This window comes from Pseudoliparis swirei, chromosome 13, assembly GCF_029220125.1.
Source record: "Pseudoliparis swirei isolate HS2019 ecotype Mariana Trench chromosome 13, NWPU_hadal_v1, whole genome shotgun sequence".
NCBI classification, from domain to species: domain Eukaryota; kingdom Metazoa; phylum Chordata; class Actinopteri; order Perciformes; family Liparidae; genus Pseudoliparis; species Pseudoliparis swirei.
In genome coordinates this window covers 19273099-19295933 of record NC_079400.1, presented here as the reverse complement: position 1 = coordinate 19295933, position 22835 = coordinate 19273099, and the positions used below count along the sequence as shown (strand labels likewise).

The 22835-nt window shown below is 45.8% G+C and overlaps 2 protein-coding genes across 4 annotated transcripts; one reads left to right on the top strand and one right to left on the bottom strand.

Moving 5' to 3' along the window:
* Positions 1-7901: 7901 nt before the first annotated feature.
* Positions 7902-11587, top strand: LOC130204138 (bone morphogenetic protein 2-like). The gene is made up of 5 exons (XM_056430686.1): positions 7902-8190; positions 8454-8593; positions 9087-9203; positions 9858-10035; positions 11083-11587. Exons 1-5 carry the CDS (start codon positions 7902-7904, stop codon positions 11499-11501), a joined length of 1143 nt encoding a protein of 380 aa, XP_056286661.1. The 3' UTR covers positions 11502-11587.
* A 1429-nt stretch (positions 11588-13016) lies between these two features.
* Positions 13017-21563, bottom strand: LOC130204137 (uncharacterized). Of its 3 annotated transcripts, XM_056430683.1 has the most exons (3): positions 21463-21563; positions 21277-21382; positions 13017-20048 (listed from the first exon to the last, which is right to left on the bottom strand). In XM_056430683.1, exon 3 carries the CDS (start codon positions 19917-19919, stop codon positions 13842-13844), a length of 6078 nt encoding a protein of 2025 aa, XP_056286658.1. In that variant the 5' UTR covers positions 19920-20048; positions 21277-21382; positions 21463-21563; the 3' UTR covers positions 13017-13841. The 3 variants fall into 3 exon arrangements, with proteins under 3 accessions (XP_056286658.1, XP_056286659.1, XP_056286660.1); XM_056430684.1 differs by lacking the exon at positions 21463-21563 and having other exon boundaries at positions 21277-21396; XM_056430685.1 differs by lacking the exons at positions 21277-21382; positions 21463-21563 and adding an exon at positions 20529-20547.
* Between the last annotated feature and the right edge of the window lie 1272 nt (positions 21564-22835).

Below are 22835 nucleotides of genomic sequence, written 5' to 3'. Positions count from 1 at the left end.
CAACAAAGTTGTGTTAATTGCGTTAAAATATTTTAGTGCGTTAATCGCGGCCAAATTAATCGCATAGATTAACGCGTTAACGCTGACAGCCCTAGTTTATATGTGTTGTGATTTGAGTTTAAGAACGCAGAAGCGTGAAAATTACGGCATGAAGAGGAATCAGGGTACGTACGGGCCTTGTGTGGCATACTTACCGTCTCTTCTAACTTCATCTAGATTTCTGCATCACGAATCACTGACGACTGCACCCAAGACACCTGACACCTGTACCTGCTTCCTCGATAGCAACCATTTGAAGGTGGAAACGAGGTAATATCGGATTGTTTCGACTACTTTGCACAATGAGATTGAATGTTTGTATCATGTAAAACTGTATCTAAGACAGTGGTTCTCAAACTGTGAGGCGCGTCCCTCTAGTGGGGCGCGAAGGTATTACAGGCAAGAGGAAATTAAGATTTATTTTCAAGACCTTTATTGAGAACTTCACATATTACAAACGTATACAGACATGAAACTAAGTCATGAATAAATATATGTTAAAAATGAAATGCCTGCACTTACACTACCGTTCAAAAGTTTGGGATCACATAGAAATGACTTTATTTTTCAAAGAAAAGCAGTTTTTTCAATAAAGATAACATTAAATTAATCAGAAATACCCTCTCTTACATTGTTAATGTGGTAAATGACTATTCTAGGTGGAAGTGTCTGGTTTCTAATGAAATATCTCCATAGGTGTATAGAGGCCCATTTCCATCAACGATCACTCCAGTGTTCTAATGGTACATTGTGTTTGATCATCGCCTTAGAAGACTAATGTCTGATTAGAAAACCCGTGCAATTATGTTAGCACAGCTGAAAACAGTTATGCTGGTGATATAAGCTATACAACTGGCCTTCCTTTGAGCTTGAAGTTTGTAGAACAAAATTAATACTTCAAATATTAATCATTATTTCTAACCTTGTCAATGTCTTGACTATATTTTATATTCATTTGATAAATAAAAGTGTGATTTTTCATGGAAGACACGAAATTGTCTGGGTGATCCCAAACTTTTGAACGGTAGTGTACGTGTAAATGCATTCGCCACATTCTACCTCCGTGAGATAGAATTTTTCGTCTGCTTCCCTTCAAAATAAAAGCTCAAAATTGAGCATGAATGAGGAGTGTCTGTATCAAGCCTGCAACCCGCCAATTAAAGACTTGTAGTGGAGAGAAGACTCGTTGTGGCCACTAATACCGATACAACGTGATGGCTCACACATATCTGCACTAGCTTTGTATTGCAAAGGTTGCATTGTTGTTGTTGTTGTTGGGGCATGAACTTGTTCCTTCCTTCGAAGTGGGGCGTGACAGAACAATTTGAGAACCACTGAACTAATGCAACGTAGCTCCAAATTTGAGTGTCAAAAGCTCCGTTCCATTGGCCGAGGTGGTTCCATTGAAATTAAGCGACGACACGTGGTGTCCTTTTCGTGCGGAAACCCATTCTACTCCATTTCACCACGTTGGTAGTCCTGGTTTATCGATCTCTGCCTCCAGCACAACGTACGGACATGCCACCTCTGTTGCTGTCTGTTTATTGTGTTGAATTGGATCGCGTTAAAAGGTCTTGAAATAGGTGTACATATTTTTTTTTTTATGTGTCTGTTTGTTTTTGTACCTTGATGAAAGTGTAACTCTGCTTCTTCTCACATTACAGGCGTGACCATCTCTGAATGAAGATCAATACGAGACAGCCAGCGGACTGAAACCCCAGAGTTTTTTTGCACTCTCGCATACATACGCACAATCAATTGATTGAAGACTTTCTGAAAATGTCCAGACAGCCACCACCTCATTTGTCTGATCTGCTACACGGACTAGGTGACGCCGGGAGATTATTTATTGACCAGTATGAGAGTCAGAAAAAAAGAATGCAAGCCATTGCAGGTGAACTCTGTGTTACATCTTTAAAAGTGCAAGAGATACAGGAAAGCGCCAACACAAGAAGAATGATGGGGGCCGTTGTAGGAGGACATGGAATAGTTGTAGCTCTGGCAATATGTGCAGTTTTGCCAAGAGAAGCTGATATTAATAAATTGACAACAGCACAATTAATTGTGGCATTCGCAGGAGCAATTGCCTTAATCGCAGGACAAATTGCAGCATTTAGTGGAGGTATAGCTGTTGTTATCGCCAATCTAGTCGAGGCATTGGAAGAGATCACAATTAAACAAACAGTGGAAGATTTGGGGAAAGAATTCATGGAAATCATTGAAGAACAAAAGGATATCCTGAAAGATATTATGGACATGTCTGAGGAGTTGGAGAAAACATCCTCCTCGTTATTAACAAAAACTAAGGCACAGTCCAAAGAAAGTCTGACGACAGCAAAGCAACTCAAGCAGGCGCTGAAGAGAACAGCTGAACTGACTGAGAGGAGCAAGCAAGTTATGGATGTGTCCGCGCTGAGGTCAGTCATCAACTGCATCGCCCCTGTCATCCGAATCACTCCAAATTCAGAGCATGGCGAAAAGTTAAGAAACTGTATCAGAGGTTCAGCCCATCAGTGCGGGAGAACTCTTCATGAGTTTGCAAAGATGAGGAGTATGCTCACGGACTTTGAGGACATGGAAACAGGAAGGAGCAACATTCAAACACTGAAATGAAGCACCACTGGTTCCTCAAGACTTTAATTCTAACTGAAATCACTTTTAGTCATCCCCTTTTTGTAGTGTTTCTCAAAAGAGACACAATAGGTATTTGGGGATATATCAGAAATACTCTTTTTAGTCTCTTAACTTGCGCTGCAACCTGCTGTACATGTCACAGGTAGACGGTGTATTGTTACTAACGACCACACCAGCATCTTGTCACATTTGCAGGTGACCTAGCTACCTAGCTGAACACCTATTTAGCTATTTAGCTCAATAGCTATCTAGCTGAGTAGCTATTTAGCTAGCTAGCTGAGTAGCTATTTAGCTATCTAGCTAAGTAGCTATTTAGCTATCTCGCTGAGCAGCTATTTACGTATCTCGAGTAGTCTTTTCCCCAGAGAATGTGTGTGTGGGGGCTTGTTCAGCAAGCTAAGGTGTCGGACAAGACATGCGTTCCTGTTTGTAAGCGGGGTTCATTTTAGTTGGACTTTAAAGTGACAATAGTGGGACAGTGGGAATACATTTTGGAGCATTAGCAACATTTATTTTCTGTACTTTTGTTCTCTTTATATAATAGAATGTAAAACAAGTGTTTGGGGCAGGCAGGACTAACCATTGCACTTTGTTATATTTGTACTTTGCTTTGTTTTTCATCGTTTTTGTTCCATTTTTCGTTCCTTTCATATGTTAAGGTTTAAACATACAAGTGATCTTCTTCTGTCTTGGATTGAAAAGTGTTACAAAGCTACGTACTTATTTTTCTAAAACATACAGATGTCATGTGTTTCACAACCTCTTATTTTTATAACATTGTGTGTGCGAAATAGAAATAGCTGCCATGGGTGTTCACTGACTAATCAAAAACCTGCATAATCTGCTAATTATTTGTCATTGTCTGAGTGTCAAACTGGTTCAACAAGGATGTTGTTCCTCGGTGCAGGACACCACAAGGCATCCAGAGAATGCTATCAATGTCATGTTGTGTTTTCAGATTAAAAAGATACAAAAATACAAACGTTACTCTTGTCCTTAACCTACTTTAAAGGTACTCGGAGTAGCTCGTTTTTGGGGGGATGCCTACGAATGAATGAGCCCACTACTCCACCGACCCTCCGCCTCTGACTGTGTGTGCTGTCATAAAGACGAAGACAGGGCGGTGACGTTTGAGGATTTCTGCCAGAACTCCACATGCCAGTCATACCTGTACAAGCTGTCCTCTCGCTTTCACTTCAGCGTTCGGTCCAAAAGCATTCATTCATCAGGTGATTAGAACAATTGCAAAAAAGAACATACAATGATTTGCTCCAGTCTGCCCTCGGCAAAGCAGAGTCGGCTGCTTAAAGCGCTCCTAAACAACTGGGTGGATATCAACCACTGACCCTGTGAGGGTGGTGTCCATGGACTGCGTTTGTAGCAGCACTTGGGAGGAGTAAATACTCCTTAGACACTATATCTTGTTTGCTTCATCCGTACACAAAGGAAATGAACCAACAAGTTGTCATTTACAACTAAAGGTGCGTTCACACCAAAAGCGAAACAAATTTTTTGCTCGACCGAATCCCATGAAAAGTCAACGTACAGACGCGTGTGGCTGCGACAGACGCAATATTTTTCCGGGCGACGCGTTTGGGGCGGCGCAATTTTTGCCCCTAGTTGAAATATTTCAACTTTGAGGCGGTAATCTCGCAACTCGGGCCAATCAGCTCTTGAGTTCCGCTCCCGTAGCGCTGGAAGCGGAAGTCTTCCAGACGTAACAGTGACTTCATCGGTGAAAGTGACCGAGCTGAGTGAGCCTACGGGTGATGTCATGAACCCAAACACCAGGGCGTTAGTGGGATGTCCACAACAAATATAAAGCAGAACTAGTGGTGAGTTATTCTGGTGGATGGAGGAGATGATAACGGTCTTTACGGAGACGAGACACAGAGATAAGCCCCGCCCCTCGCGGAGCGTCTCGACGCTCATGGCGAGAACACGGCGAACGGTCGAGCGAGTAAACTCACGCGTTTTGGGCGACGCGAAAAATCGCATCGCTTTTGGTGTGAACGCACCTTTAGGAGTGTGGACTATATCTTGGACGGGCGAGATACCTCATGTTCATAAGCGTAGTGATTTTTCGCAGTGAGAGATTGACAGGTGTGCCGTGGGAAAATGTCCAAATTTCACTTAATCGGCCCAAAAAATATATTATTAGAAGTATTTCAAAAGAAAAATGCAGAATCTGATCTGACATGTGGGAATTGATTTGGTGTTGGTGTGCCACAGGGTTTTTCTTATTGTAAAAGAAATATGCCAAAACTCAAAAAAGGTTGAAAAACACAGCTGTAAAGGTGCTCGACGGCGGACTTTTCTTATACCTTTGAACACAGTCGTTATGCTAAGCTAACATCGTAGCATCATAATAACAAGTGAATTCCTCAATTCCTCAATTCCAAGATGCCAAACTGCCTTTTCAAAGCGTAAAGAGGTCGAACAGTGTTTACAGTTCACACTCTTCACAAACCATCTATCACGGACACTGGTGGTGCGCCTGTCATTTCCCTGACGCCACTAAACGGGACCGCTGCCCCTGCTTGTTTGTGGTCGGAGTTACCAGAGATGCTGTTTTAATTTTAATCACGTGGCATTGTGGCTGACTCCGACACCCTCGTCACATGTTTCCACTTTTGGGGCGATTGTGTTCCTCTTCATTATTCATTCAAACCCGAGTTGCGGCGGCGGTGGCCAGCACTTGAGGCAAATGCCTTCCATGTGTCTCTAATTGCCTCGGCAGAGGTATTTAACACGAGGCGAAGTCGTTAACACGCAGCCACACTTGTCAGATGTGGAGCCAGGTGGCCAACAGCAAGCTAACGCTAACGCAACATGCACCGCGACCGGTAAAAAGAAGTCAGGGGGCTTCCTCGCCAACATGCCGCGCAACAATTCACAAGGGGAAGACACTGCTAAATTACTCGAATGTGTGGAATATGCAGGGTTCGCACGGTCATGGAAAACCTGGAAAAGTCATGGAAGTTTAAAATGTTTTTTCTAGGCCTGGAAAAGTCCTGGGAAAAAAAATCCCCACAGTTTTTGAAAAGTCGTGGTCTGATACTTATCAATTCATAAAAAAAATAAAAACCACAGAACTGAAGAATTCACACGGCATACTAAATGTATGCCAATAAGACTATATATGATCCAGCATGTCATGCCTTAGTGAATATCGCCACCTGCTGTTCAATTGAGAGTACTGCATCCACCTGGCATCACGTGTTGGTTCGTGATCAACAGTTAATAATAAGTGGCCACAGGAAGAAGCAGAAGACTTTCGACTCAAGTCGACTGAAGTGCTGGCAGAATGATGCTGAGATGATGGTGTAAATATCAGTGTGGGAGATGGAGAGGTGGAGGACTTCATCACGGAGGACAAGTCACAACAGGAAACGCACTAGAGGGGTCCAGGCTGCGCTTCAGGGACCTCGTGTTGTTCCTGCTGGCTCACAACAAGGTGGTTTAAAAGTACGAGAATGAACTCGTGTGAGCTGATTGGCTAAATATGATTCACACACTACAGTTCAGAAGTTTGGGGTCACCCAGAACATTTTGTGTTTTCAATGAAAACTCACATTTTTATGACTCGCTTTTGGAGCTAGACTCGATCGGGCATTTGAGGTATTCCACTTTTTTGGAGGGGCCTTTCTTGTCATCGGTTTATTTTTTTCATCACCTGAGAATAAAGCAGCAGCTTTATCCGGAAACTAGAGATGCACCTCGGGATCACCAGCCCAGAGTTTGGTTTTAAAAAAGCATATTTCCCTCCTATTCTTTTGAGTTGAAAATAAAACGATACCTCAACAACAACAAAGCTCATCTCCACATCGAGGCCCCGTCGCCTGCCCTCGGCCCGGAGGTGACGCTCCGCACGTCTCTACGTCACGAGGGCTTCCCTTTAAGCCTATCTGCCATCGGCACATGGGCAGTGTAAACATTTGAGGACCCCCCCCCACACACACACACACACACACACACACACACACACCGCTGTCTCTCAAGTACGTCACAGAGGAGCACGGACGCACGGCGGTGCTCTCCATCTTCACTCTGAGTAATGGCTTTAAGAGCCCCCCCCTCTCCCTCCTCCACCTAAAGACACTGCTTTTCTTCCTGCATGATAGATGACCTTAAATGTGTCTTTGACATTCAAGTGATCACATTTAATCCCTTAGAAATAACAAAGTCTAAATTGTTACTTTTAATAATTCGTAAAACATTTTAAAATGCAGTTTTTAGAAGATCCAATCATTCGATTCATAGATAGTGTGAGTAATGGCCCCATAATGAGGGGGTCATCATTCCACATAATTGTTGATCAACACTGAGGGGGGGGGGGGGGTTCGAGGGATTGATTAAGGCGATCTTGGGAATCTGATCCCTATTGTTCCTCCTGATTGATTTGATGGTCTCGGATTCATCTCAAACGGAGGAATAAACATGTCACGGTGACGCCGAGTCACTGTCCACACGGGGTGGGGGGGGGGGAATAATGTGCGCATTAACAGCTTCATGCGCTTCGTTTGCGTCACGGCTCTTCATGTTCGTTTACTCTCGTGCGACTGGCCTCGCGCTGATAACAGACCCGCGGCCACACATCAGGATGACGTCACTTGAACCGTGACGCGGCGGCGTAAAGATCCATCACACGTCATGAAATGTAGCATTATTTATATTTGACTTGCCTGTTTATTATCTGCGTGAATCCTTTTTTCATCTTTCCAATACTCCATGAAGTCCAACGGATTATTTAAACAGTTTAATAGGCTCGTGGTTTCCATGGTAACAGAGGGATTAATCACTGTTAATCTAGCTTTAAGACGTGTCTCTGCTTCCTGATTAAAGTTGGTTAAACTAAAAACAAATGGCCTTTGACCTACTGGAACCTAAACATACACATTAAGAGGAATTAGTCCTTTATTATGTGTGTGTGTGTGTGTGTGTGTGTGTGTGTGTGTGTGTGTGTGTGTGTGTGTGTGTGTGTGTGTGTGTGTGTGTGTGTGTGTGTGTGTGTGTGTGTGTGTGTGTGTACGTGTGTGTGCGTGTTATCTTTTACAACCGACTCTCGGGTCATTTTCACCTTTCCTTTGTGTGCTCTTCCTCCCACCATAATCAATCACGGCCCAATCATCTCCCGGTGTTACGGGACGTTCCCGTCATCAAAGGCGCCGCTCTTATCACCCCGCCGTGACCCGCAGGTGTCGCGCTCAGTCCGCTCTCACTAGAAAATGACCAGGGCAGCTCTGCGCCTCTGGCTCATCCTCGCTCTGCGGCTCAGATGCGTCGCCGTCCCGCTGGACAGGGGCAGAGCGGCGCGGCAGGAGGACGGCGGCGAGGAGGTGGCGGAGGAGGCGCTGATGCACGTGAAGGATTCACCTCGAGGAGCGGCGGCTCCCCACAAGAAGGCGCCTCAGTTCATGGTGGATCTGTTTAACGCGGTGTCCGTCTCCGACGGGAGCCCGAAGAGCCAGAAGGAGATTCTGGAAGGAAACATAGTGCGCAGTTTCGAGGATAAAGGTGAGTAAAACAAAGTCATGTGCGCGCGAACTGCTGGTGTTTTGGAAATATTTTGTTTTGGAAAAAAGAAAAGTGAGCCATACAGCATTTAAAGCTGTTCGTTCGAGTGCGTAATTCGTATCCAAATGAATGACGCTGCGTAATTACGCACGAATACGCGCAGCTAACGTCGCGGGTGAACAGCTCGTTGCTTGAGACTTTGTGACAGTTCATGACCAAAAGATAAGTGTAAGGTCTCACGTGCACGCGCGTCCCCGGTGCAGGTCACCCCGGAGAGAGGTTCCACTTCTTCAACCTGTCGTCTGTCGGTAGAGAGGAGAGGATGATCAAAGCGGAGCTGCGCTGGTTCCGAAAGAAACACAAGTTGTTCTTTGGGAAGTCCTACGGGCCACATTTCTACAAGGTGAAACGCTTCTTCTTCTTTCATTTTTTTGGATGCCATTTACTTTTTTTCTGTCCTCCTGTAGAATATTTTACAGATACCACATATGGAAAAATAATGATTCTCAGATTCTTTAAAAGGCTTTGTGGTTCGACAAAGAACCATCATAGTAGAACCATTTTTTCGTTTAAGGCACAAATATAGGTTCTTTGAAGAACTCTTTAAGGAAAATGGTTCTTTAAAGAACCCTGGTTTGAAAGGTTCTTTATGGAATCAGAAATGGTGCCTTCAAGAATCATTTTAAAGGTTCTTTATGGAACCGTAAATGGTGCCTTAAAGAACCAGAGTGGCATCACTCTGAAGAACCATGTCTGGTTCCAGAAGGCCCCTTCATGGTTCTGTGTGAGGTGTTATGCTGAGCATGAACAGTCCTCTGGCTTTCCTTCCTGTCTGGAGACATTTAGTTGACGTTGGATGTTTCCCTTCATGGACCCGTGTAACTCTGTGGCTCCAGGTGGATCTGTACGAGGTTCTGGACAGCCGAGTGAAGCCGTGGAGAGGAAACCTCATCTCCTCCAGGCTGGTGCCTCTTCACACTCAAGGGTGGGAAGTGTTCAGCGTCACTCAGACAGTAAGAGCCTCCTCATTGGTCAACTCGTGTTTTGCTATTTTCGGTCATTTTGTGTGCATATTTCGATCTGTGATTTGATTGCATTGAGCCGTCACTCGCTCACGTCAAATAGATATTCACAGGGCTCATACGGTCATGGAAAAGTTCTGGAATTTCTAAAATGGTTGTTTCCAGTCCTGGAAAAGACCTTGAAAAAAATAAAATCCCAAAAGTTGTGTAAAGGTCATGCAAATGTGTTTTATTGAAATGTTCATTCACGCTGAGTTTGAAATAATTTATTTACTTTTAAAAGAATGACGCCCAAAATATAAGCCGGCGTATACGCTCCCATACGAGTAAACGCACTGTAACTGAATAGTTTGGTCGCCATAGCAACGGTGTCTTAGTGAAGCGGTCGGGTTAATCCACTCAGCCAGGGAAGTGTAGATTCAACCACGCTTGGCTACATATGGAAAAGTATTCATTGTTAGGTTAAATACTAAATGTTCTCACTTTTTTTCATGTAGACATCGAGATTTCCCAAAATGTTTGGTCATGGAAATTTGGTTTAAAGTCCTGGAAAAGTCCTGGAGCTCCATTGGTCATGTGCATGAACCCTGTATTCAGATAGAGACGTTTCACGGACTATTTTCTGATCATCTTTCTGGACGTCAGGTGTCAAAGTGGATCCGCAGCAGCCAGGAGAACAACGGCATCCTGGTGGTCACCACACTTCCCTCTGGAAGCTGGATGGCGGCGGCGGCGGCGAAGCGGAGCGGCGCGCCGACGGACACCAACCTGGTCATCTTCTCAGACGACGGGAGGACCGGAGCGTCGAACCAGTCGTACCTGGGTAAGATAACCCCAGACGATGAACGTGATGAACTGATGAAGACGAGATCAGACTGATGATCAACGTACCATCAGCCGACAATTTAGTGAAGTAACCCATGAAATTCTTCAAACTCATGTCGTGTTATTTCATCGTCCAGTTTCGTGCCAGTAACATACTTTTTGATTGCATATAACGTCACTTGACATGCCGCTCTTTAGCACCAAGCTTTTTTTAGGCCTCTGCTCCGAAAAGTGCAAACCGAAACTAAAAAGACTGTATCTCTGCAACCACTGGGGCTACTTTCATCATTTTTTTAATTTTTACCTTTTAAATTGTGTTCTTCTTTTGTTCAGATGTGGACATACCAGTCTATATGTTACTAGGTAAGAGTAAATGAAGATGGCATACAGAAAAAATATATAAGTTTCAGGTCCGAATTGAAAAAAATCACTTCCAGGATGATTATATTTTTTGGAATGAGGCAGATAAAAGATATACAACTCTCGAAATTCATATTAAACTGTGTTAACATTCTCTCTGCAAAGTTTGACTTTGATAAAGTGAAGCAGGACTAAGTTAGAGAGGTTTGAGCCCAAATCGGCCATTTTGGCACATTTTTTATTTGAATTTTCTCAAATAACAAAACTTATATTTCACTTCTATGTTACTCATGATGTTCAATATCTAAATACAGCATTTTACAACTTTTGAAGAAAAAAAGGCCTTTTTAAGGGAACAAGCGATGGGTTAACGACAGCTGGAAGAACTTTATGAACTATATTAGATTTCCATTGTGGAAAGAAGGCTTCGCGAGTGTGTTCGGCTGTTAGATCACATTGTTTATTTGTTCTACGCTTTAATTTCAGAGCAAATTGTTAAATTAAACTGTGTGCATTTCAATAAAAAAATGGAGAAAATGAAATGGTGTATTTACTGCTTGTACATGCTCAACAGAGGGACATGAAGTTATTATTATAAGTCGACATTTTGTAATACCACCGATGGCAAACAGAGTGTTTCTCTACCTCTAAGGTCAAAAGGTCACCACCTCCCTCTTTCCCACAGGACAAGCCCAACCCGCGGCGCCCTCCCCCGAGCTCCCCGACCGCCGGCGCCAGAGGCGGCGTGCGGCCTCTCCGGGTTTCCCGCCGTACGGCCGGCCCCAGTCCTGCCAGCGGGTTCCGCTCTTCGTGGACTTCGAGGAGATCGGCTGGTCCGGGTGGATCATCTCCCCGCGCGGCTACAACGCCTACCACTGCCGAGGCTCCTGCCCGTTCCCGCTGGGCGGCAACCTGCGAGCGACCAACCACGCCACGGTGCGCTCCATCATCCACGCGCTGAGGCTGGCGGGCGGCGAGGTGGGCGCCCCCTGCTGCGTCCCCGACAGGCTGCAGTCCATCAGCCTGCTGTACTTCGACGACGAGGAGAACGTGGTGCTGAAGCAGTACGACGACATGGTGGCGCTGAGCTGCGGCTGCCACTGATTGGCCGAGCATCTCCCGCACTCTTGACCGCCGCCGGGACAATGAGGGGTGGGGAGATGGCGCCTTGCGTGTGTTAAGTATTGGTTTTGAGAAATAAATGGGGAACACGGCGAGCTGCGAAAAGAAAAAAATGTTTGATGGAGAAAGAGCCGTGTAAGTGGTCTGAAGAACTCGCCTTCTTTTCTTCTTCTTTTTCTTCCGTAAACTGTTTATAGTAAAGTTGTATTATTATTCACCATAAACTTTAAATAAACTATAGAAAACTATTCAAATAATTAAATTAATAATTTGTCATAAAAATATGCACTAATGGTTGCTGGGTACTTTCTCATTGTTTATTATTATTGTGTGTGTGTGTGTGTGTGTGTGTGTGTGTGTGTGTGTGTGTGTGTGTGTGTGTGTGTGTGTGTGTGTGTGTGTGTGTGTGTGTGTGTGCCAGTTAGGAAATGTAAAGTGTGTGTGTTAGTTCGTATTCGTGGAGTGGTTCAGATTACTAAATGAAATCAACAGTTCACTCCTGTGGTTCTGGTAACTGACCACCAGGTGGCGTGATAGAGGTCTGGCTGAAGGCTACTCACCTGATCCAAGTAATGGATTTAAAACAGACTCAAAATACCTGAAACCTTAAAAGCAAAGACAACTATAGAACCACTGTTCCAAGAACACCTGTTCCATATGGAACACCTTTAAACCTGTTACAAACAGAACCACTTTAAACCGGTTCTATATAGAACCACTTTAAACCGGTTCCAAATAGAACCACTTTAAACCGGTTCTATATAGAACCACTTTGAACCTGTTCCATATAGAACCACTTTGAACCTGTTCCATATAGAACCACTTTGAACCTGTTCCAAATAGAACCACTTTGAACCTGTTCTATATAGAACCACTTTGAACCTGTTCCAAATAGAACCACTTTAATCCGGTTCTATATAGAACCACTTTGAACCTGTTCTATATAGAACCACTTTAAACCTGTTCCATATAGAACCACTTTAAACCTGTTCTAAATAGAACCACTTTAAACCGGTTCTATATAGAACCACTTTAAACCGGTTCTATATAGAACCACTTTGAACCTGTTCCAAATAGAACCACTTTGAACCTGTTCCATATAGAACCACTTTGAACCTGTTCCAAATAGAACCACTTTGAACCTGTTCTATATAGAACCACTTTGAACCTGTTCTATATAGAACCACTTTGAACCTGTTCCATATAGAACCACTTTGAACCTGTTCCATATAGAACCACTTTGAACCTGTTCCATATAGAACCACTTTGAACCTGTTCCATATAGAACCACTTTGAACCTGTTCCATATGGAACCACTTTGAACCTGTTCCAAATAGAACCACTTTAAACCGGTTTTATATAGAACCACTTTAAACCTGTTCCATATAGAACCACTTTGTTAATGATGTCCTTTGTGTCTGAATTTGAATTATAATTGAATCACAACAGTTCCGATTATTTGAAGGACGCATGTTTCAGTGAAATGAAGCCAGTGGAATCTGTAACAACAGTCGTGTTTATTGGAATGGATCACAGACACCACACAGCCCTGTGTTCGTCTACTTTAGAAATGCAACCAACGTGCAAAACCGACTCTCCTCCAGCTTCTCTGCATATTAAAAAAACAAACTGTTATTGCCACAATGCCAGTTCAAGCGTTCAGTGAAGATGAAATGTGTTTGTTTCAAACACATTCAACAGCAAATTCAACTGAAGCATGCAATATGTTTCCAATGATTTGGTTGCGTGAACACGATCTGTTCAAATAAACGAAATACGATGTTTTAAAGTGAGTTCTATTTGCTTCAAGTATCTCTAACGATGATTTAAGTTACTGCAAACTGCCTGCTGCATACAAAAAAAGTCAAGGAAACACACTTTTGCAGGTAATAAAACAAAAAGCCAGAAGACCTGAAAAGCAATGGACACCCCGATAGCACAAACTCCGCATTTACAATAAATATTCCACATTTACATTCAAGCTTTCCCTCTCTGTTTACACCTAAATACATTATGTACATGGATTGTCCATGTCCCTTATCTTTCTCAAAGATTGCACATTATCTTCCACATATCCAACACACAATTGGCATTCAACAAAAAACATCATTAATTCGCTAAATAATTATCCTCCATCAGTTTACACACAACATCGTTCCCTCAGAGCCAAAGGAGTTTGTGTGAGTCGAGGCACGGAAAGCAAAATAAGGATCAGACACGTAAAATCCAACCTGAGACGATTTAAAACTGTTCAAAATTAAAAGGTATTGTCAAAACAGCCTAAACTGAAGGTGGATTTGACCTTTCGTACCTCGTGGCCTATCAGCTGGGACAGTCCAGCTCCTCTGTGCCGAGAAACTCCCCTAACATGTGGTCATGTTGGTAGCCATACACCGGCTCTAAGTAAGGATTTCCTTCTGTATAGTGCATTTGCCTCAATCTTGGCTCCATCTGAGGGGCCAGGACGGCTTTCTGAGCCATGGGGGACAAAGGCACCGGGACGAAGCTGTGGTAAACCACCAGAGGCGTGGTCAAAACTCCCAAGGGGGATGCCTGAGGAACAGCGCCCTCTGGAGGCTGGACCGGCAGCTGCACGTAGCTTCCCGTTTCAGGGTCAAAGAAGGTTTTTGTCTTGACCTGAAAAGGCATATCCACAAAGAAGTACTGCCCGGAGTCTGGATCCTGCAGGAGCTTACGTTGCGTCAAAGGAAAGGACTGCGCGACAATGGCGTGCTCGATACTCGACTGGCGAGAGAGCTGGCTGGTGTGGCTCGACTGCCGGGAGAGGGCTGGAGGTGGAGGGGGAGGGGGAGCGGGAGGGAGAGCTTCGTTACTGTGACTCCTCCTGTGCGTGTCGTCTCTGCTCGTCTTGTCTCTGGCTCGGCCTCTCTGCTGCAGCTCGTCCATGATGGACCTCTCGATGCGCTGCGCCCTCGGATCGAGCCTCTCGTTGCCCGACGTATCGGCGCTGAGCCTGCGCTCCGCTCGACCCCCTAGGTACCTGTCGGTGCTTTGCGATCGGGGGAAGGGCCTGTCTGACGTGGTCTTGTACACGGGTACGTTGCTGATGACCCTCTCGCTGCTGCAGTGTCGTTGCTCTGGCCTTTGGCGTCTGCTGCCGCCGCGGCCCCGCCTCTCCGCTGCGACTCCGTTGGGCAGCGCCTCCTCGGCATGGCCGTTGCTTCCCACCACGTCGTGGCTCTGCCGTCGAGTCTTGTGACCCACGTCCGGACGGTCGTTTCCCCCGTTGGGGCGTCGTCTCTCGTAGGGTAGCGTCTCCTTCTGGTCATCGCCGTTCTTGTCGTGGTGACTCTCACCGTGACGATGACCATCTCCTGTCTTTTCTCCGTGGTTTCTCTCGCTGCTCTTGTCACTTCCACCGCCGCCGTTTCTGAGCTCGGGTTTGTCGCTCTTGTGTTCGTCCAATCGGTGTTTGCTTTCAGACGACTTGTGGGAGGACTTCTGAGCCTCCTCCTTCTTTATCCTTCTATTTGACAACTTAATGGCTTTGAGAACAGCCTTTTCGGATTTGGGTAAGACCACCGGTGGTTTGCCCATCCCTGTTTGGCTTTCATGACCACTGCAGGTGGACCCAGACCGCTCACTGGGAACCTTCGACACTCCAGTATCCATTCCTATCTCATCACTGGTATCAGCTGTGCTGGCTGTAAAGCTCTCCACTCCCTCGGAATATGAACTCACCCCAGAGCGTCTGTCTTCCTCCTGTGGGACAGCGAGGAACCCTCCAACTTGTGGCTTCTTTGGGTTTTCGCTTAACAGATGTGAAGTTGACTGCAGCATCGATGTCAAACTGTCTGAAGGACTCTCTCTAGGTTTGAAGATTTCATCTGGGATGGCTGTGCTGCCTCTGGTGGCGGGTTCATTCGCCTGAGGGACCTCTGGATTGTCCATTACCTCCTCTCCCCTCTCTGAACCACTGAGACTCCCCCTCGGTGACCACGGTTGTATCGTCTTCAACTTCAACTTGTTACTGAAAGTGTTGTCTTTGACCTTAAATAAGGCAGGGATCCCCAACGTTGGTGAGAACATATTGGAGGGTGACATTGGTGTCGGATTATCTTCATCGTGAGCTACCGGTTGATCGGCTACAGTGTCGTCTCTTTCCTTACGGTCCGTGTGCAGAACTTCTGTCTCTTTCTGAGGAGATTCCAGACGTTTCACAACCTCTGGCTCACGATCGCTCAAAGAATAATATGCTGCTTCCATTCTGTCCAAAGCCTGCTTCGTCTCTTGTGAAGAGTTCCGCGTCTCATCTCCGTCCTCCTCTTCCTCTCCAATCAGGTTTTCCAGAGAGTGGTAAACATTTGACTCTGTCTCAGTATTTCTGTGCAGTGCACTCTCCACAGAGAAATAGGATGACTTTGAGGACGAGCTGGCATGATCAGGGGGGCTCTGATTGACGTTAATACCATTTACCAGAAGTAAGGGTGATATTATATCTCTAGGGATTTCACCAAGAGCCTCTGCATCCACATGTATTTCCTCACTAGCTCTATTGATGTTGTCAGGTTCTTCTGCCACTAAATTATTCGTAATATATTCCTGTGGTGTGTTGAGATGATCTGGTTTTAAAGGAGCCTTCTGTTTGACCGGGTATGTTTCCTGAGCCCTGCTTGTTGCTTCCTCTATGGGGCTCATATCTGCTTGCAAGTTTCTTGCCTTACTTTCATTTCTTCCAAACTCCGGTGATAAACTCAACCCATTTTCAGAGTGTGGTTGTTTTGTGGTGGCATTGTTTACTCCATCCCACCTTTCTTTAAGAGGACTGGTGTCCCTTTGATAGGCCTCTCTTTGGGAGAGGTCACCATCTACTTCTTGTTCTACAGCTGTGTACATCGCTGTTAAGCCAACCTCAACATTTTCATATTTTACATCTATTCCATCTTTCAAACTTTCCATCTCAGTAGTAGCACTTCCATCTCTTCTACTCCCTCCCTTTTTGCTCCTCGGAGGAACAGGGGGAGCAACCCCCTTCTTGTCCTCAATGTGGTTCATCAGACTCTCTCCGCTTTCTTCAGATATCTGTCTCACGACGTACCCGACATTCACTTCTTCTGATTCATAGCTCGGATCGTACGTCTTTTCAATGCCAGGCAACGCTGACCTACCCCCCGATCGGTGAGCCTCACCAAGTCGAGGTTCAGTTTGGGACAGGATCTGTCTCATGTGATTGTGGTCTCTCAGATCACCTAACCTCTCTTTTAAATCGTCCTCTTGTGCAAGAAGGCTGCCATTTTGCTTTTCCTTGACCTCCATCATCGCATCTTTCACGGCTTTTTTACGTCGCTCTACCCTCGTGATGTAACTTTCGTCGGCGCTCTCTTCAAATATCGGATTTACATCTTCTCCTGTGAATGTATTGTTTCTTCTCTGCCTGTCTGAGATGATCTCTTTCAGTGCCATTTTTGCTTTGTCATAATTGTCATTTATAAGAGCTTTGTTCACGATGACGTTGCTGTCTAACTTTGTGAAAGTCTCCTGCTTACTCTGATCCTTCTCTTTCTGTGCAAACAGTCCTCTTTTAGCCGTTGTGTTGCCTCTCATGGACATCATACCCTTCTTAATATTCCTCAGCTCCCTTGAGATCAAATCATTCCTAGCCCTGGCCTCCTCATCAATGCTAACAACACCGAATTTGTTCCTCGCGTTCTCGAGAACGCGATCGCCGAGCCTCGCTCTCTGCAGCCCTTTCAGAGCGTGCAAGTCATTAACTATTTTCCCTCTATCTTTCATTTCTTTGAGTGGCATCGTCTCCTCATCCGCCTCTATTTTTGGGTCTACTTTCAAATCGCCATCCTCTACCTCCCCTCCTTGTTCATCGCCCGTCTCGGCGTATCTCTGATATTTTATGTAATTGTTCTGTCGGGCTGAGAATATATGTTTGAGTTTGCCCTGTTTCTGGACCGACTCATTTTCGCTCGCTAATGTTGCATCCATTGAATCTCCGTTAGTGAGCTGGTCGACATAAAGTGTTTGCTGTTTGTCGAGAGAGAGCTGAATATCAGATTTTGCAAAATGTCTCTTTGGGACCGGTGGGGGCTCCTTCTTGACATGGCCCTTTTTGCCAAGCAGCGACGCTTCATTTCTACTTTGAGATGATATATCGTTGTTTTCTGCTATTAAACTCTTGCCGATCAACATTTCTCTTGGATCTGCAACCTTTTCATCTATTTCTCTCTCCCTTACTACTTCTGTGTCTGAAATGGGCTTATTGATGCTATATGACTGAGCTGCGGATAGAGCTTTATTTTTGGCCGCAGTAATTGCTTCCCTTGCTGCTCTGATCACATCCATTGTTTTCATGGGTTGGCCACTGGTATCTTTTTCCTGAGCGCTGACATCTTTTTCTTTAATGTCTTTCACAGGCCGTTTGGCTTTGTCTGGTGCATTTGGAGCTCTTTTCCCTCCTGACACATTTGATGAAAACTCTTCGTTTTCATCCGCATTGGATGAAAATAGGGGCGAACGATCTTTGTTGCCATTCAAAGTATTTGGTGAAGACCCTGTGTTTGTTGGCGGTGGTTTTGGAGAGAGGTCTTTGTGTAGCGTGCGTGGTGAAAGTCCATTTGCCTCAGTTGGTTGGTCTACATGTAGAGGAGCACCGGTGCTCAGGGGGACTAGAAGATGTTTCATATCACCGTCAACAGTGATGGCTTTCTTGTACAGATTTAAAGATGGGTAGTTTTGCTTTTTAACCTTGGGACTCTTGGTATTTTTCAACTGTATTAAGGGGGAGATGGGATTCTCCTCAACAAGATTACCTGCGGCCTCTCTTTTGGTTTGCAGTAGATTTGATAACAAATAATCATCTGAAAGAGGTGTATCACTGTCATATTTGGTATGACCACTAGTTGGGGTGTTGACAGATTCTAAAACAGGACTGCAAACTGTCTGTCTGTCTGTTGAAATGGCAGGAGTGCTAAAGCCAGACGTGTAGCCTTCAGAGCCAGCTTGCAAATATTTCATATGATCTGATTGTGGGGATTGGGTGCCACCCTCGGGCACTTCTAATGTTTTGAATTTGGGAGGGCTGTAACGGCTTTTAACCCTTTTCCTGTTGTCTTTGAGGTTGAAGAGGATGCTCGAGGCGAGCGATTTGTAGCCGTCCCGCTTGACAGGGGGTTCAGGGGTAAGTTTGGCTTCAGAGTGTGGTCTCAGTGGGAGGTCGAAGCAGGAGGGCGAGAGGACCGTTCGGAGGATTTCAGATGTTTCCGTTGGTTGTCTGGAGGTAATGACGGGAGTCATCAGCTGGCAGATGCTGAACGGAGTCGAAGCTAAAGAGCTTACTTCCTCAACTGCTCTCACGTCCACAAATCTCGCCTCCTTTTTGGCCAACCGAAGATTCTCATCCACTGTTTTTGAAGTGTTTTCCTGAAGCAGCATCCCAGGTTGATTTAATGGAATCACACTTTTTGCCCTGGTCCGGTTGCGCCTCCAGGGGGCAGCACTCGCATCCCCTCTCTCTGAAGAGCACCGCTCCTCAGCCAGAGTGGCTGAGGGCTTTGGCAAGACCTTCGGCGGAGGAGGGGGAGGGATGGGTTTCGGAGCCGTGGGAGGAGGGGGCTCCACTGCTGCTTTCTGGCGTGACTGCACCTCCTCTATATGCAGAGTCTCTTGTCTGTGTGCCTCTGTAAGCTCCTTGTACAAAGGCATGTCGTACCATTTAGGGTGAAGAACAGAGGTGTCATCTTGGCCAAACGAGAACTGGTTGAAATCTCTCCATATTTCGAAAGGACTAAACTCACTGTGAAGGAAAAAGTTTTTGATGTTAAGTTTCCTTAGTTTGATAGTGGATTTCCCATGTTTGCTCTTTGAGGATTTCCCAGAGACAATGGCAGCGTCTTTGCCCATTTTATTCGATGAATTCTTGAAATGTCCACCGGTGAGATAATCCGATGAGAATTCCGATAGCGCTCTCTGGATGCTGCGAAGTGCAGACTTGTCCCACGATTCCCCGTTAGAGTCCGTCATACCTCCATTTTTGATCAACATCCCCTCGCGGCTTTCTTCTGTAGCACTCAACGCCTTGAGGATAGACGACATGTGGGACATGTTCTTCTGTCGCTGCTGTTCCCACGGCTCGGCACAGTTTGTATCACTTTTGTTTTGCCCATGCTTTTTAGATTCCTTGTGATGAGTCTTTTTAAGAGGCTGCCCCACCAGAGGTTTGTGGCAGCTGAAAGGCGAGTATCCGTACGTCAACTCGTCGTTGTAAACCGCGTCATCTCCGACGCAGAGACTTCGGAAGGCCCGGTCCGTGAGGGTGCTGACCTCTCGATCTGTCTCGTCCATGACCAAGTCGGTGAAGCCGTTGGGGAAGCGATGGTGGAGCATGCTTCCCACCCGATGGCTCACGTGTCGCTTTTCCACACAGCTCATGATGTCAACAACCTTCTTTCAGTCTCGTGCATCACCTGTCTGGCCTCCTTTGCGGCTCCTGCAGCTCCGTTATTTTTTTTCCGGCCAGCTCAGGTCAACATAGGGCAATCGGTTGGGTATGTAAAGTTCCTAAAATGAGACAAGGAAGTTAGTGTCTGTTTAGAAATTGTCTAGTCGCACATTGTGAGCAGTTATCTTTTCAAAATGTGTGCAGTTCAAAAGCTCAGGAAGAGGCTGTTTGATGATTACTATAAAAGGTTTCCACCTCTGCACCGATGACCTTTATGTACACGCCATGTGCCAGCTTGAGCCATGCTGTCATTGTGCATGCAGCATACAAACACTTCATGCCATGCGCTCGGCTATTTTAAGCTGTGAGCACTCGGCACACTGTTGGTGGAGAAGAGCTCCTATAACTCGTTTATAGGAGTTTACTTAGAAAGACCCATACTTTACATCGGTCCCTTTCAAATAAATCACATTTAATGGGTTTATATCTAGACACTGCAAAGCTACACCCACGCCTGCAGGTTTTACGCCACGTCTCGCAAATATATCATCACATCAGTCCCAGAGTGCCTTGGCAGCAGCTGCTCTACTGTAGCTTACTTTAGCTATCTGGGTGAGGTCTTAGAATAGCCCATTGATATGTCCTGACCCGCGAGCGCAGCCACCGACATATAACTCAACTCTTCAGCCGTCTACTCCACCATGACTCTCCATATGAGCGGAATGGGTTGAGACAACAAAACACAGTCATTCAACGATTCAGTTGTGTTCCTGATTTGTATCCGTACATTAAAAGTCTGTTATTTAAAATCATTCGCACTTGTTAAGAGCGGTTCATGTTCACAGTAAGTTGAATAGCATCAGGTGAGTTTACGAAAGCCGATGAGACAAATTATTGTTACTTTTATTATTCCTATTATTCTAACCTAACAAACCGGGTAAAAGTAGTAGAACCTTTTGACTTTACTGTATCTTTAGCCTGACTTGCAGAATATTTTGGCTTTCCAGGAGACGTTGCCAACAGACTACCAGCTCCCATAACTACAGATCAGTTCGCAACCACGGTGCTTTCCCAGCATCTGCTTGTGTATTTATACCCATATAGCCCAGTTAACTTTACTGTATATGTGTGCAACCACTATTTTCCTCAAAGATGTGCAATTATGTGTTAAAATTATTTCATATTGGTCATGTGTAATGCTTTTATAGCAATAAATGCCGAGGCCCTTTTTGGATATAAATGTTTAGAACACATTTATAACGTCGTATATATCTTATCTCCTGTCCCCTCGGCGTCAGTACTTCACGTCTTTGTAAACATCCATATATGATCACACGGCTGCCTCACCTTGGCGATGTGTCGTTCATGCTGAGCGCGGCCGTCCAATCGAGGCGGCGGAATCAATCACAAATCACAGCAGTGAAGAATCCATCGCAAATAAACTGCCCGCAACCTGCCGAGAGTAAATGTGAGCCAGTGTTTGAACGAAAACTATTTTTCTTGAAGTTGAAGGGACAACAACAAAAAACTCACCGAGTGTCTCAAGCCCCTCGGCTCCATGTTCAAACTGGCGTGGCCGAAGGGTTCTGAGAGCGAGCTCAAACGATACCGAAATAGACCCACAAGCCGGTGTGGCCAAACTAAGCAGCAACACAGGGCGCAGCCACAGCCAACTCGCTTTGGAATAAGCAGAGGGTGTCGAGTGGCAGGCGAGGAAGGCACTGGGATGAAATGGACACGGTCATTGGTTATTCCTGTAACTAAGCAGTGAGGACTGACCGGGTCCTTTTCTTTACCGTTCAGACACCTTTTGAAAAGATGGCGGGGGCCTTCGCAGTCCATGAAGATGAGACGCCGATACGTCGAGTCTCGCTGGGGACGATACGGACTCACCCATTGGCTAACTTTTTAACTTGTGACTCATTTGGCTTCCGGTCCTCCCGGGGGAACCGGGCTTTACGATACAGCCCCGTTGCATCAGTCCCCGGAGCGTAGGATTGGTAGCCGGAGGTGGCCGTGCGTCTGCTGACTCTGGCGGGGCCGGGCTAACTCTTGTTGTTCGAGCCGTGTTTACAAGGCGCCGTGTCGGGAACATGAAAGGGTGTCACCGAGAAGTCCAGTTTTAGGACCGATGCAGCTGTTGTTGCTGTGAGATTAAGAGGAAATGGAGTGGGGGGGATTTTGTTGACCTGCGTGAGTCAGAGGAAGTCCATGGATGTCACGGCACTATTAGAGTGGACCCAAAAGCACGACTCAGACAGGAGTCACAAAGATTACTGTCTTTGGTTGGAAACAGGCTGGGTCAAAACCGGGAGATCAGTCGAAGAAGCACACAAGTTCAAAAAGGGGCGGGGCAGAGAATCAGAGGTCAGGGCAGGCAGGCAGGGTCAGAACAGGCAGGTCAGGAATAAACTCTAATAACGCTGGAGAACTTGGCACGAAAACACAAGACAATCTGGCAGAGGACAAGTGGAAGTGAGGGAGCTAAATAGTGAGGGACTAATGAGGGGATGGGCTGCAGGTGAGAAGGGCGTGAGGACCAGGTGAAGGGAATGAGGGACTAACGAGGCGATCAGAGGCAGGTGAGAAGGGCGTGAGGACCAGGTGAAGGGAATGAGGGACTAACGAGGTGACCAGAGGCAGGTGAGAAGGGCGTGAGGACCAGGTGAAGGGAATGAGGGACTAACGAGGTGATCAGAGGCAGGTGAGAAGGGCGTGAGGACCAGGTGAAGGGAATGAGGGACTAACGAGGCGATCAGAGGCAGGTGAGAAGGGCGTGAGGACCAGGTGAAGGGAATGAGGGACTAACGAGGTGACCAGAGGCAGGTGAGAAGGGCGTGAGGACCAGGTGAAGGGAATGAGGGACTAACGAGGTGACCAGAGGCAGGTGAGAAGGGCGTGAGGAC

Excerpts from the sequence above, each read along its gene's own strand:
- LOC130204138 (XM_056430686.1), top strand. The coding sequence starts at position 7,902 with ATGACCAGGGCAGCTCTGCGCCTCTGGCTCATCCTCGCTCTGCGGCTC. Across the intron at positions 8,191-8,453 it reads GCGCAGTTTCGAGGATAAAG|GTCACCCCGGAGAGAGGTTC; the intron begins GTGAGTAAAACA and ends TCCCCGGTGCAG. Across the intron at positions 8,594-9,086 it reads ACGGGCCACATTTCTACAAG|GTGGATCTGTACGAGGTTCT; the intron begins GTGAAACGCTTC and ends CTGTGGCTCCAG.
- LOC130204137 (XM_056430683.1), bottom strand. The coding sequence starts at position 19,919 with ATGAGCTGTGTGGAAAAGCGACACGTGAGCCATCGGGTGGGAAGCATG.